We start from the raw sequence: 16,531 nt of genomic DNA, 5'->3' as shown, positions 1-16,531 counted from the left end.
TTTTTTTTTTTTTTTTTGGCATTTGTTGTGTTTCTGGTATACTGAGTTACTTCAATGGAGTTTATTGGGAGAAAGAATCCCACAGCCAAAAATTTAAAGCATTAGCTTTAATATGCACAAAGATTATTAATAGTTTCTGCTTTATGATGATACCAGTAAATATCACTTAAGTTTTTCTTACAAAAGTGAGACTTGGTATTCTATTTTTTCATGTATTCATTAGATAAAACAAACCAGCAATTTTCACTTATGGGCCTGGCAGGGAACTTGGATATGAATTAGACATACTGGGAAAATGCTAATTGGGTATGTTGGAAGTATTTTTATTTCCCAGATATCTGAACTTCCTCTTTTCACTCAGTCAAGTATTTGCACGCATGATAAGGCATGTATTACTGAATTACAAAATCAAGTCTGTGACCAGAAGCCAGAGGTGACCTGTGGAATCTAGCAGTTACTATGTGCAAAACAACTAAAAGGCACATGTAAATTGATCTATGAGGATTATTTTGGATAATTAGTGGCGCAAATATAACATTCCTTAGTGTAGATTTTTATTAGTGTTAATTTCCCTAAATATAAAACAGCCTCACATTGTTCTAATGTGGAAAGTTTGGATAACTTTCCTGGAGTTTAAAGACTTTCTTTTACATTTGGAAGCAAATCTCCTTTCAAAATATTTAATTTTACCAGTTTGTTTTAAACATTTAACTTTCCCTGATCATAAAAATAAGTAAGTATATATGCATATATTATGATCACTATTCAGCAAAGGCTAAACAAATGTTTATTATATGCTAGGCAGTACTACAAATTGGATCATAAATACTCTCCCAAAAACCATGTTTGAAAGGGTTGGGCCAGGATGGTGCTACTGAAAGACCTTTGGTAAGTGGAGCTGTATTTGAGTTTGGTACCTTGGGTATTGTATATACGTTTACCTGAATTAACGAAGGGAAGGGGATAAACCATAGGGGGGAAAACACAAAAGGAAAAAGAAATCACATAGTACATTAAAAATAACAACAACAAAGTACAACTTGGGAGGGGGAATTGGGAGTAGGGAAAGTGGAAGAAAATTGAGGGAGGGGATAACAAATTCAACAAAAATGTACCCACTACCTTATGTATCCTTATGTATGTAATTATAAACTCTCTGTACATCACCTTGATGATAAAATTAAATTAAAAAATTAAATTAAAAAAGAAATAAAAGCTGGGAGCTGATGGCTCATGCCTGTAATCCTAGCTACTCAGGAAGCTGAGATCTGAGGATCATGGTTCAAAGCCAGCCTGAGCAAGAAAGTCTGTGAGACTCTTATCTCCAATAAACCACTAGAAAACCGGAAGTGGTGCTGTGGCTCAAGTGGTAGTGTTCGCCTTGAGATGAAGGGCACAAGGACAAGCCCAAGCCCAGAGTTCAAGCACCATAACTGACAAAACAATAAATAAAAATAAAAAAGAAATCCCTTTGTCCAATTAATATATGCTAATAAAAATTCCAAATAATGGTTAAATAGGAGAATGAGTAAATGGATAAATGAATAGCTTCAATTCCGTCTAATCCTCAGGAAAGATACAAAGGCATCAATAACTCATATATTAGACATATGGAACTGTAAGAGAAAGAAAAAAATTCTAAGAAAAACTTAAATATTAATTAAAAAGGAAAACAAAATCTCAGTAGTACCAAATCCATACTATAAAAATGGAGAATAAGTAAATCTCACTTTGATATAAGACTCAACAGAACTTTTTTGGGTGGGAGAGGGAGAGAGTAGGTTCAAAGATGTGAAAGATATAAAGATTTGGGGGATGGTTCCTTTAGTTTTCCTACAATAACAATAATTTTTTAAAAAAAAAACTGGAAAGCTGGGTGCTCTGGAAGATGCTTGTAATCCTAGCTAATGAGAAGACAGATCTGATGATCAAGGCTCAAAGCCAGCCTGAGAAGAAAAGGTCATGGGGCTCTTATCTCCAATCAACTACCAAAAAAGCCAGAAATGGGGCTCAAGGTGGAGCTTCAGCCTTGAGGAAAATAGCTCAGTGATAGTGCCCTGGCCCTGCATTCCACTGATACACACACACACACACTTGCTTCAGTAGTACCACTTTTAGTGATAAAGATGAGGGAGAAATGTCTTTAATAATTGTTTCATTTCTGTTCAAATCTAGCCCACGCAGAAAAGTCCAAGAGTCTAATCTCCAAGAAATCGGCAAAAAGTTGGAAGTAAAGCTGTAGCTTGAGTGGTAGAACAAAAAAGCTAACTAAGCATCCAAGCCTCTAAACTGCAGAGACAGAGAGAGAGAGAGAGAGAGACAGAGACAGAGAGAGACACACAGAGAGAGACAGAGCGACAGAAACAGACAGAGACAGAGACAGAGAGACAGACAGAGACAGACAGACAGATAGAGACAGAGAGAAAGAGAATATTGTCTTTACATTCCTTAGGGATTATGCCTTGTGAGTTTAGAAGGAACAAAAGATAATTCAAAAGATTTACAAATACAACTAATACTAGAATAATTTGATATGACTGAAACACTGACAGAATAAGATAGGATAAAACCTTTTTCAGGCAAAAAAGAGTAAGCTCAAATTTCCATTTTTAAAGTTAGCATAGGATAATTTGTTTTCTTTGAAAATAATTAATTACTTTCCTATAACTTGGGAAACAGTGCTAAGAGGCAAAGGTAATTCCTTTCAGATAGGAAAATTAAATTAATTTGTAATTACTGGCCAATTTTAAGGATGGTTTCTGATTAAAAACAGAAACATTTACTAAAAACTTAGAAACAATGAAGAAAAAAATGTTTCTCATTAACCCAATGTTAAAATCCTTTCCTTCTTTAATATTACAAAGCCTCTTATTTTTGAATTGGAGGTAGATTTTGAGTAAGAAGCTACTAAATAAGGATTTCAATTTTTCTTGACAACAGGAAGAAAAAATAAGATAATCTGCTAAATATATTATAATCTGAGGAAGTTTCTAATTCCTTTTCCTATCCAATGCAGCAAAGTTTATAAATCAAAAAAAATCTCAGTAGAGTTAAGACATCAATTATTTTCCCATTCTGCAAGTTACACAGGAGGAGGGGAATTATTAACAGGAATGATAAAGCTGTACTTGCATTTGGTAACACAAAGAGAAGCGTACAAATGAGACGTCTCATTAGTTTGAGCAGATGGATCAAAATTAAAGGCTGAATCGCCAACTTTTAATTTCCCAGTAGCCAAGAAGAGCTTGAAGTCTTGCAGAGTAGGATGGTTGAAAATCAACATGAAAAGATTTTCTCCATCTGTCATCACACATGCCTGAGTGGAACACAACTGCCTCCTACTGTTTTTAATACTTTTATGGCAAAGCTGCATATAAAATCTATTAAGTACATGGGCACACAAGTTTAGAAGATTGGTATGCTGAAAGCCATGGAATAGTATGATCATAGAATGTCAGCATGGTTTTTGAACATCATGAAATTTCTCTGTTCTTATTTAACAAATGAGCAGAAATAAAACAAGTTCATTTGTATATTAATAAAGAAGTTATTAATTTCTATCATCAATACTACTTAGTTGCTTGAGTGTCACTTTTTTTAAAAAGTGGATACATATTTCAGTATTCTTAATACTAATTTAATAAAATGAATGTATTTAAGGAAAACAAACCATGGAGAAAACTAAGATATTAGAGAAATTGAAGATAAGACAACAAACAAAACTTAAGAAATTTTATATTTTGGATGGGAGAATGAAGGTGGCAAAAGGTGGTATAAACAAAAACTCACTAAGAACAGAATAGACTGATTTACATATTTCTTACTCCTGCATACTAACTGGTAAGATATAGTTAAAAGATAACAAAGTAAGAGTTAAAAGCTAGAAAATCTCCTTAATAACAAGAAAATCATGTTCATTGACTACATAGCTGGCTTCTCAGTAACAGTACACTGACATAAAATTAGTTAAAATAATAAATTCAAAAAACCATAAATTCAGAATTCCAGAAGTAAACTGCTGTCACAATAGATGATACAGATGATAGAGACAGACAGATAAATAGAAGACAGATGGATATATGCACCCACAATTTACCATGATTATATGTACAACAAAATATTTAAACAGAAAGCTTTTAAAGCACCTATAGTTAGTTAGGCATTACAGTCAGGAAAAGTAAGAAAAAATACTGATGAGTTAATTTGGTTGTCAGTTTCTCAGATAAGGTGAAAAAGGTTGTTGAACTATATATTTTTTATTTTCGGATAGATGGATGCATGAAAATTCATTTGTTTAAAATTATCATTTGGAACCTTGTACAAAGACAGCCTGTGACAGGGATACCATTATCTTCAATTTCAATTCTGAGTGAAAAAAAGCCCCCATAATTTAGAAAAATCTCTTGCATTAGGGAATTCTTTGACCTTCTAAAAAACATAGAACATAGTTTTGCAGTTTATGTAAGATGTCTCTGAAAGAAGATTGTAAAAAGGAAAAATAATCCTGGGAGGTTTTCTAAGACTCTGAATACAAACCCCTACAAGAGTCTTGTATCAGCAACTAATATGAAGTACTAGAACCACAGATTTTGTCTGCCATAGCTTCCAAAATAAAAATGTGTAATTGCCTTGCTTTCTGAGTACTTACTTACCCTGCGATTTTCAGTGCTTCGAACTTGCAAAAGCATTCAGGAGAAAGGTCATTAAACCCAATAATCTTATGGGACAAATAATAGCAGTTCAGGGAATTTTTAAGAACTGAAAATGGTAAAACTTCTTTTTTGAGTTATCTTAAAAAAGAACTCAACATGAGATGACTGATCTAATGTAAAAGATCTATTGCTTTACCTGATCAGTATTCACAAAGGCAATGACCTGACCTTTACAATTTTACCAGCATGAGAGTCAAATTCCATCTAGAAACACATAGTCCAATGTATTTTGTATTTCCTACTATCCTCACTTCACTAAATATGTTATGTATTTGAAGACATGGTAATTCATCACAATCAAATAGTTATTTACCACAGTAGAAACTAATTTACAAATGCTCCTTCATAACTGATCTATTGGAACACAAAATCTAAAAGAACATTACATAAAACTCATTGATTACATGTTTTAAGTATATCTTTAGGTATAACATACAGCTCAACTCTATTTTTACTTACTGTTAGGTCATATTTTGGAATAGGGAAAATATAATAGATTAGAACAACTACAGGAACACCAGTAAAATGATAGGAAATTAAGGTTGGGGGACACATTAAATATCTGAAAGACATCAGTTTTTTTGTGTGGTGCTAGGAATGATCTCAGGACCTTGCACATAATAGGCAAGCATTCTAAAACTCAATCATACCCCAGCTCCAAACTGCTTAATTTCCAAAACATAAACAGTACAAATTATGCATTTCATATTTTAGGTGATACTTCATGAAAACAGTCAGAGCAATATAACATCATTTTACAAGAAATATTAATAAATATGAGCTAAAGTTTTGAGTCATAAAAAACTGGTGACTTTTTAATGCATTTTTAATTGTTTTTATAAAGGTGATGTTCAGGGGGTTACAGTTATGTAAGTCAGATAAAGAGTACATTCTTTTTGAACAAACAAAAATCTTTTTCTTAAACATTTAATAAAATAGCAAAATAATGGCATATTAACATTAATTACAATATTAGTATTGATCCCAATATTCAATATTATCTATGTTTTTAATCATTTATAGGATAACTCATTTGCCTAAAACAATTATTAAGAAATAAGACCTCTGAGATGCCAGGCCTGGTGGCATGAGCCTATACTCTCAGCTTTAAGGGAAGGAGAGTAGGAAGGATGGCAGTTTGAGGCAAGCACAGGGCAAAGTTACTAAGATTCTTTCTCAAAACAAGGTTCAAGGCAGATATCTGCTATTCCAGTTATATGAGAGGTAGAGATTGGAGGACCATGGTCTAAGGTCAGCCATGGACAAAGAGTGTAACATCTTATCTGAAAAAATAATCTAAAGTAAAAAGGCTGGAGGGATATGCTTGCTAGGTAAGCACAAGGCCCTGAGTTCAAACCCTGGTACTACCAAGAAAGAAAATAAAAGAAAGAAGAAAGCTCTGAGTCATTGTCTCAGAATTCAAGAATTTTAAGTAAAGACTTGAAACTAATTTTTATCATGAATTATTCTCTAAAAATAAAAATAAGTTCAATTTACCTGGTGTCCAGACTTGACTTGCTTCAAAACACTTTCATAACAAACTTCATCCATGTTATTCAATTGTTGCATCTTGAAGGTTTTAAAACATGAAAATTATAAAACAAAACAATGATAAATTTTCTAACTAGATATAGTTAAATTTAAAAAACTTCTGGAGTAGGGCTGGGAAGGTGGCTCAGTGGTAGAGTGCTGGCCTCGTATGCATCAGGCCCTGGGTTCAATTCCTCAGCACCATATCAACAGAAAAAGCCGGAAGTGGCACTGTGGCTCAAGTGGTAGAGTGTTAGCCTTGAGCTGAAGACCTGAAGGGACAGCACCTAGGCCGAGTTCATGCCCCATGACCGACAAAAAAAAAAGATCCCCCAAACACCTGGAGTAATTAGAATACAGAAGTAACAGTTGTAATGCAAACAACACAGTACAACCTACAGTAAACAAACATTTTGAATTAAAAAATCAGTAAAATATCTCAAGCCATCATTTCAGAATATAATTTGAAAGTGAAAAGATTTTTCTAAAGAAAATGTTAAAGTTCTCTCTGAGTTTTCTAAAAAGACCACTCTTCTATATACAATTTTCAAAGTTATGAGAACAAAACAGGTAGAATATGAAGTGATATACAGAATTATAACCTAAGGAAGTGTCATCTGTACTTGAAATTACAATGACTTGGATTTTTTTTGGCTCAATAAGACACACATTTTAAAATTATGAAATATTCTCACAGTAGCTAAATAGGATGAGATGATAAAGAATATCTAACTCCCAGTAATTATTCAAAAATAATCATACCCATTTGCTCTATAAAATAAATCCCGTTAACCTTTTCATTTCTGATCAAAGTCATTATTTCACATTGGAAGGATCACTCACAGTGCTTTCTCGTATTTTCTCACAGAAACCAAATCTTATCCCCAGCATTAGAATGAAACTCTCAGAAATGCACAAGGATTTCTTTTCACAATAAATGACAAAGTAATAATTGGTTACAATATATATTAACAATACCCTATCGAAATGCTTAATAGTTACCAACATTATATTTCAACTGAACATAAAAACATAAACTAATATTTTAACTAAACATAAAAACTAATTTTAGTATGAAAAAATGTATATTTGTAACAAATGTATAATTTGTTGTTTACAGTATGTAAGATGTACTTTTTAAAATGTCAAATTTCTAAACCTTCAAAATAATTATGGCAGTTCATCACTGAAAAACATTGTTAATTATTATAATTAATCACAATATTAACATATTGTAATGAAAAATATTTTGAACCTAATTAGCATTAAGCAATCTAAATGGTGAAATTCAAAGAAAATAAAGTTTAAGATGGCTGACAAGCCTTTGAAATAATTTTCTTTTAATATTTCTCTATAAGCATCTGTTGTTGCTTAAATTGTAAAGCTGAAAACAATCTAGAAACAGTAATACACTTAACCTAATATTACATGAAAATAAACTAAATAACTATATATTAAGACAATATTAAAAAATAAGCAGCAAGCAATACAGAAGAAATCTTGAAACAATGAAATTAAAATATATCATAAATAATATATACTAAAACTAATCTTTGTATATAATCTGGAAAGGATATTTGTAAATAGATATAGTATTTTATGCAAATGTAGTTAGTATAAATAATCTGTTTTAGTAATGATCATTTTTTATATTTATTAGTAGATACAATAGCATATAGCAATAAAGTCTTTTCAAGTAAAATTGTTTCTAGAGAAGATACAATTTAATATATTAAAACAGTGTTTGTCATAGTAACACAATTCTGTTTTTCTCTTTTAGAAATGAGGTGAAAAGGCTCATGAATATTATCATAAAGCTATTTTCTCTAAAAAATGTGTTGTTGAACAGAATAATAAACTTTAAACATTGAAATACACCTTCATGTTCTAAAATAAATGCTACCACATGGACTATAACAAAGAAAATGGCACATAAGGTAGGAACAGAGGAAGTTTTTAAAGCACAGTACAGAATTTTCAAGATTCCAGTTATATACACAGTAAGTATAAACATTAAAAGTTAAACACAATACCATCTCCTCATTTTAGCTGTTCTCATGAATTTATTTTTCAACTGCTTGTAAGTTCTTCTGCGTTTTATTAGTAATTAGTTAACTAGTGATCTTATTTTACAATGTCCTTTAATTAAATTAAAATAATGATTTGGAACTTCTTAACAGCCAAGAATAAAAAATATAGGTTGAAAATAGCAAAGAAAACTATTATAAGAAACTTTCTGTGGGAAGACTTACTCTACCACCAATATTTGAAAAAGTATGCTTGATTTTTGTTTAGTATGTTTATGGGCTACGGCAATTGTCTTTTGCAGTTATTAATTTTAAGACAAGCATTCAACAAAAAGTCAACAAATAAATTCATAACTGTTGAAAGAAAGAATATTTACCTTATTTGCACTCTTAATTCCCAAAAAAGTCTGTCCAAGAGGTACCGGTCGAAAACGGCCATCAAAATAGAAAAGTCCAATGCAGGGATTGACATGTAAAAATGTAGCAACATCAAGGTAGTTGGGTAAGGTTGCAGACAGTCCAAGAATCCTTATCATACTTTGTGTAGATTCAACCTAGGCGAGTTATTTTAATTAAAGATTATTTAATGAAATAAAGTTTATACTAATACAACTAAGAAATACTTTCATGTTTAAAAACAGTACACAAAAATGAGGTCAGGGGTCAACCATAAGTCTTATGAAAACTTTGTAGATCATAAGTCCCAATCACTATTCAATATCTATACTAGAACTCTGTAACTACTACATTTTAAAATTTAATAATTATGTATATAATTATATAAAACAATCTCAGTAAATTCTGTAAACTAAAACTCACTAAGTCAAATTCTCTAATCACAATTTAATATATTTAAAAAAGAAATTTAATTTGGGTAAAGAAGTTACATATTGTGGTAAAAACATATCATTATGACTCTATGTTGCTGCTTACAATACATTTCTGAGGAGCTGCTAGTAAGTTTATTCAGTCTAAGAGGTATAAGCAAAGTAGTCCAAAGTGAATAATCTATGCATCCAGAATCATATGTCCAACAATACTGGATTAGGATCTAACTTGTGGGTACTGGAGATGTAGACAAAGAGGTTGTAAAAGCATCGAGAGAAGCTCCATAAATGGATGAAGTTGGGTAAAAATTAGTGTAGAAAACCACATAAAACCTCTTACCATTAGTTTATTTTCACTAATCTTATAGTCATTTTGAAAATACAAAATCAAACCCCACCAAAAGCAAAGAAACTCTGAATAATACCTATTGTTTAAGAAATCTTTATTTTAATTAATTATACCATAATTCTTTGTAACACCACTGATGACTTGAAAAGATATTCAAGTGATAGATGAGGGGCTGGGAAGGTGGCTCAGTGGTAGAGTGCTTGCCTTGCATGCATGAGGCCCTGGGTTCAATTCCTCAGCACCACATAAGCAGAAAAAGCTGGAAGTGGCGCTGTGGCTCAAGTGGTAGAATACTAGCCTTGAGCTGAAGAGCTGAGGGACAGTGCCCAGGCCCAGAGTTCAGGCCCCAGGATTGACCAAAAAAAAAAAAGTATCCATGCTGAATTCACATACAAATACAATTATCAAAAAAAAATCTTAAAAAAAAGAAAGTGAAAGTTGATTTTAAAATTATTACTGAACACTTTTTTTTTCTTTTTGATCAGTCGTGGGGCTTGAACTCTGAGCATGGGTGCTGTCCCTCAGCTCTTCAGCTCATGGCAAGCACTCTATCACTTGAACCACAGTGCCACTTCCAGTTTTCTGATGGTTTACTGGAGATAAGAGTCTCACAGACGTTTCTACCTGGGCTGGCTTTGAACTGTGATCCTCAGATCTCAAACTCCAGAGCCACTGGTGCCAGGCTTACCAAACACATTTTTAAGTTGTTTTTAATATTAAACACATGATACCCTGGCTAAAAAATAAAGACAGTTTTTCCATTAAATTTCTATTTTAAAACAGCCACATTTTAAATAAAAGAATAATCTTATTACAATAAGCATCGAAAGGACTTTATTTGAAATAGTAATAATTTGGAATTTTATGTCCTAAAGCAAATCTCAAAATTGTATTTATACATACATATTATGGAAACTTATTTACTGTCTGCCATTATAAAAGTGATTTGTAGACTTTTCTGTATCATTTTCTTAAAGAGTAGGTAGTCTTTTATGATGTTAACTTATCATGTAAAATTTAAGTTTGGAGAATGTCCCTCTACTCATTGAAAACAAAGTTAGTTAAAAAGACAATTAAATATTAGTTTAATATTGTTAAATACATTTGGATTACTTATACTATTATCTTTTCCCTGTTGTTTATCATTTCAAGCATGTTGTGAGTGTAGTCTTAAATCTAGCATGTGATTTTGATCATAGACAGAATCTATACTACATTGGAATAGCTACCTATTATCCTTTACTTACAATACTGATGTATGATGTGAAACACTACCATCTACTGGGGGCATCGGGTAATCACAAGGAACAATTAAAAACTGGAATCTTGTTCTTAAAATAAAAATAGTTATGAGGACAGGACTGGTACTTTAGAAATATTAAAAGGATCACACATTTCTGTGAAGGAGATTAAGGTTTAGTGAGGAGTAAAAATGAAGATAGAATTACAAGTTACAAGTTTATAAGGAAGACTATGATAAATGACAAAACTAAATAGTTGAGGAAACACATTCTAATTACAGAATATAGAAGTATTATTTGACAGGTTCATAGCACTAGACTTTTCATCAATGAGTGTGTGCATTGATAAAAAAATCCTTACATAATTTGCAACTCATAATCCTTAATCTCATAACCAACAATATGTTCTACTTCAAGAATGATTTATTTCATTTAGAAAAATGGGTCAATGATATTGAAAAGGAAGTAGAGAAAGATCAAATAGATGACAGCTAATGGATAAACAGAAATTAAAATTAGCCAGATACACAGAATTGACTTAAGCAGTCTCAAATCCAGATAAGAAATTGCAATATTTTCCTTCATAACAAAAAAGTAAGCAATGGTTTATGGGCATAACAGAAGAAAAGTATACAAGTGAAATTTGTTAACTGAATAGCAATAATAAAGTGAGGTAGGAATTAATTTATTCTACACGTATATATTATATAGGTATGTCATATATGTTATATTAAGATATATTATATATCTATAATATGTAAATTAGTCTGTAATTTACAAGTTATATACCTTATAATATTCATAAACACTATTGCTTCTAAAATAGTGGACATAATACATACTGTTGCATATGTGTATATGTGTGTGTGTGTGTGTGTGTGTGTGTGTGTACACATATGCATAAAGAAAGGATTAGCAGCATCTGTTCTTTCTCTATGGCGTGTTCACAGGAATAGAAGAGGTCCTGGTTAAATCCTCTTAAAGACATGAGAATGAAAGACCTTCTGTCAAATGTACCACTGATAGTTACTTTGCCCCTAATAATCTTCAGTGCCAGGAAAGGTCTTATCAGTAGAAGTCTCTTAGCTGGATGAACTATTCTCTCTACGTTGCTCCCTGAAAATAAATATGCAACACACAGATTTATGTATCATGGTTGCTTAAAAAACTGAAATTTTTAAAGTATCAAGGTAAAAATAAAGTATTTCTTGATCAAAATATTTCTCTTCTATGTAAATGATGTGCGTGTGCTTCTTTTTGAGAGATCCTATGTAAAATCTGGGTCAGTGTACATCCATACAGGAAAAAAAGGCCTGGAGAAAATTGGCAGCTTCCGACTTCTCCATGCTTCATCAGTGTCTCACAACTTCTTCTAGCCTTAAAATTAATCTTTAATTGGATATTAGCCAACATCTCTAATTTCATAAATACATTTTGAACACTTCAATTTTTTGTATTTTATGTATGGTTTTCAATATGTACATGTATTTATCTTTTTGTTACATATGGTAGGAAGTGATTATTTCCCTAATACCTCTCCAGCTCCATCTCTGCATTAAGAAACTACTCTTGCTGCATATGGATGGATATGTACCTTACTTTTATGCCTTCCTAAAATCAGTATGGAAGCAGAATTTTCTTTATTTCTTACCACATTACAAACCCCTAAAACTATGTAGCTAGCACATAGCAGATGCTTTAAATGTTGATTAAACAAAATGCTAATGAGTGAAAATGTATATTGCATACTTTACCTTCCCACAAATAAGACTGCTACACAAGCACCGCAACTTGCTCTCTCAGGGAACAATAGCATCTTTTAAGCTTAACAGAGATATCTTAGAATGAGGCTTTACCTCATTCTTTTAAAAACTTACAAAGTAGAATTTCATTGGATAGACAGTATGCATTAAGCCATTTCTTCTGTTGCTGAACATTTTGTTTACAAAATATTGTGTTTTAAAGGGAGTTTCAATTAGTTTTGTCTTGGGAACCAAGTGGATATCATATATAAATTCACAGAAAAGATGACTGTTGTTATCTTTTTCTGCTATGTTTTCTGACAATGTTAGCAAGAGATATTTATAAAAACAAATAAAAGTAGCAATATACAATTGAAATTATGTGTGACCAGAAGTCTTTAAGAAGTTATACCTATAATATAGAAAAAGAGACAAAGACAGAGTGAGAGAGACAGAGACAGAGAGACAGAAAGAGAGGTTGAATATCCCTATCCTACAAATTGAAGTCCAATATGACACTGACCTCATGTGACAAGCTAATCAAGGTACACTGAAAACACAGCATAAAATTAAACTTTAGGTTTTATATCTAATATTGGAAAAGAAATAAAATTTTGGCCAAAATATTAAAGTTATGTATGCTAGTCAATCACTTTACCTTTTGTTTAGTAGGAAAAATATAAAATATATTCAGATTTTTCATGGGCCGAGAGAAGAGAAATGGATCAAAACAGTACATTTACCTACATTCTATTATATTTTAATTTTGCTAAGTCAGTATGAGACTTGTTTTGCCACACAGGTTAAGAATAGAAGTTATTCTGTATTTATTTTGGTCAAAGAGTGAAATAAGATCAGCAAGAACTTATTCATGCCTAAAATAAGCTTATAAGTAACTTCCTCTTACCTGCCGTAAAGTACGTGCAACTATGCTTTCTAATACTGGTCCTCTATCTTCATGCAGCAAATGTACCTCATCAAGTATAAGGAGCTTCACAATTTGAGAAAGCGCAACATCCCCAACACTCTTTCTTGTTACTACATCCCATTTTTCTGGTGTGGTTACAAGCATCTACAACATAAGAAAATCAAATTAAAATAGGGAAAAAGCCATGAAGATCATTAAAATTTTAACTGTGTCATTACAAACTATCAATGTTGATTAACTAAAAACTGCTCACACATTCCAGAATGACATATAATTTGCTGTGTACTACAATCAAAAACATCCTTCCCTAAACTAGTATTTCAGTAGTTAGTTAAAGCTCCTAAATCTAGTTAGTAAATTATAATGTGAAATAAAAATTAACTTTTTTAACAAGCATCTTACCAGGTAAAAAAGATAAATAACTATCTTTTAAAGTAGCATGTACTGAGAATGGCCTCTATTTGAGGAGGGATAAAACAAAATAAAAACAACAACCAAAACCCCTAAGAATTTGGTCTAGGATGGTTATGACTGCTAACCTATTGGTACAAGATTTGTGAAAGTAGTACATGCAGAGCTTATAGTAAAAATGGATTCATTTAGTAGAGCACAACTGACACATTTAGCAAATAGTGGGTGGTTGGAGACCTAAGAATCCAGAGCAGTCATTAGGCCCAGGATATTCACAAAATCTGCACAGAAGCAGACCATTTGGCAAAAAACTGTGATTATAAAGCTATTCACTTTTTACAGAATCAATTGTTTTGATCCTCTAAAAACATATTGTGACAGAAGAGAATAGGATGTTTGGTATCCTTTACTGCAGTGTTATATTAGGAAATGAGCCTATATATGGATACTCAAAGAATTCATGAGGTGACAAATCAAAACCAAAGGTTCTCCTAGTCAGTGTAACAGACAACAAAGATAAATGACCACCAGTAACTCAACTATGCTATGCCTTTGCAGGGGTGTCTTCCACACAATTTTAATAATATTTCATATGTGTTTTGAAGTTATATATAGGGATAAATTCTTATTTTTTAGACTGTAAAAAGTGAATTAATTCTTAACAGATGTATAATCCAATTAAATCTACATGACCTGTTCAACTTTTAGAAATATTGTTGCTATAAAATATGAACAATGTAGAACTTATAGCAGTTGTAGGTTAGTTAGTAGAAAGTAATGAAACAGGTTAAGCAATGAATGTCTAAGGTTTGAAATACTACAAATCCAAGTGACTTGATTAATTTAATAAAGCTAAAATGCAATGTTAGCATCACATCAATTTTAACAGAAAAGATATGCTACTAGAAATATGCTAAACAGATGTATAATGAATTTTGAGATTTAAATAGTATGAAAAATCTGCAGTGCATTAACATCCACTTATTATATTACAATAAACTGAATTTTTACTTTGAGTAATGACAGACGAAGATATACACACAAACATAACTTACTACCAAGCCTTTTTACTGACAGTCCTTAAAGCTCATGAATGTAATTACCCAAGAGGCTGAGACCTGAGAATCACAGTTTAAAGCTAGCCTAAGCAGTAAAGTCTGTGAGACTCTTATTTCTAATTATCTAGCAAAATGCCTGAAGCATGCCTGTAGCACAAGTGGTAAATTGAGTGAGAAAGAAAAGGGAAAATGCCTAGGACCTGAGGTCAAACTCCAGTATAGGCATAAAAATGACAACAACAACTACTACAAATTGTGATAAATACAAAGTATGGCTCTTTATCTTAGAACACTGGACCAGAACTTCCTTACATTAAATGTTCAGGGAAAATAATATGGCAACAACAAAAAAAATTTTCAGACATCAGAAAGCTTAGGAATCCTTCGAGCATTTTTTTTCTATATTTGCTTTCAGCACATTAAGAAGTAGTGTGTATTCATTTATATCACTATTTCACCACTTCAATTCTCTGAACTATAAAGTGCCTAGAAAATAAAGTGTCACATTTGCTTAATGAATTGGAACTCATGCAAGACATTTCCATCTGCTCTTATATTAGGGCATGGGTTAACTGTCAATATTTTTACTGTCAACTAAATTTCTTTCAGTACATGTATTTATTCCCTCAGCAGCATAAAAATCATTATTGAAACTATTCCAATTTTAGTCTGTCCACTAAGGAAATGGCGTAAATGATTATATACCATTGTATAAAAAATATGTTGAATTCCATTTTAAAATGCTTATCAGTTTGACAGAAAAAGCAAAGGACTTAAGACTGAACCAAATAATATGATCATTCATTTAAACAATATATCTAAACACTAACCTTGCACCTGTGCACAGTAAAATTAGAATTATCAGTTTTACATAAACATGGATGATTCATTGATCATTCTTTTTCTATGTATGAAGTATATTTCTTCTTCAGGAAAGGAAGAGAAAACCAGACACATTTTAATCTGAATTTTTAGTTGTTTGCATAATCCACTAATTGGACAGGGCTACAAACCTTTTATCAAAACACACCAGAGAGGGAGAATTTCACTAAATGAAGAATGTCTTGCCTGAATCCAAGTATTCATAGACTAGTTCCAAATACAACTCTTTGAATTTTGAGCTAAGAATTATGAAAGAGATCACAAAGCTACTTGCCAAATAATGCCTGTGAGAGGAATGAGTTGGACTGAGTATCTTACATTCTGTTCTTTTGCTCCCCAAGAATTAGCAGACTAAACTAATCTAACATGTCTTGAGAAACAGAATATGTAAAGATTCAAGAGGCAGAAACTGCTGTGGTTGCATTAGTCAGCCAGCAATTATAGGCAGATAAGCTCTAGTGTTAGAATACAGAGTGGAGGTTCAGGCATTCTGCATTTCCTGGTAGAAGTATATTGTTTCTAAATATAGTTTTATCAATACTTTTTACTGAACAAATAATTGCTGGAGATACAAAGATGCAAAAGGTGATTTATGTGCTAGAGTAGCTTGATAAAAACAGAACCAGAATGCCAAGAAAGAAATCAAAATAGTGTTTGGAGGGTGAGGGACAAAAGCAAAGGAGCAGCAGGGGTCACTGTGAGAGGACAGAGTTGTTCTACATCTGTTAGGAACATGGAAAGATGAACACACTGGAGTTTCATTGTGTGTGTGTGTGTGTGTGTGTGTGTGTGTGCGTGTGCGTGTGTGCGTGCGTGCATGCGTG

General features: G+C 32.0%; 1 protein-coding gene across 1 annotated transcript in view; it reads right to left on the bottom strand.

Moving 5' to 3' along the window:
- Ascc3 (activating signal cointegrator 1 complex subunit 3) overlaps positions 1-16,531 on the bottom strand; it is a 233,091-nt gene that overhangs the window by 147,861 nt on the left and 68,699 nt on the right. The window contains exons 11-13 of the mRNA XM_013022420.1: positions 13,336-13,500; positions 8,647-8,823; positions 6,210-6,281 (exon numbers count right to left, since the gene is read on the bottom strand). Coding sequence (XP_012877874.1) covers positions 6,210-6,281; positions 8,647-8,823; positions 13,336-13,500 — 414 coding nt within the window. The remainder of the gene's footprint in view (positions 1-6,209; positions 6,282-8,646; positions 8,824-13,335; positions 13,501-16,531) is intronic.

This window comes from Dipodomys ordii, unplaced genomic scaffold, assembly GCF_000151885.1.
Source record: "Dipodomys ordii isolate 6190 unplaced genomic scaffold, Dord_2.0 Scaffold62, whole genome shotgun sequence".
In the NCBI taxonomy this organism is placed as follows: Eukaryota; Metazoa; Chordata; class Mammalia; order Rodentia; family Heteromyidae; genus Dipodomys; species Dipodomys ordii.
Note: the sequence above shows the minus strand (reverse complement) of the source record. Positions and strands in the feature narration are given on the sequence as shown.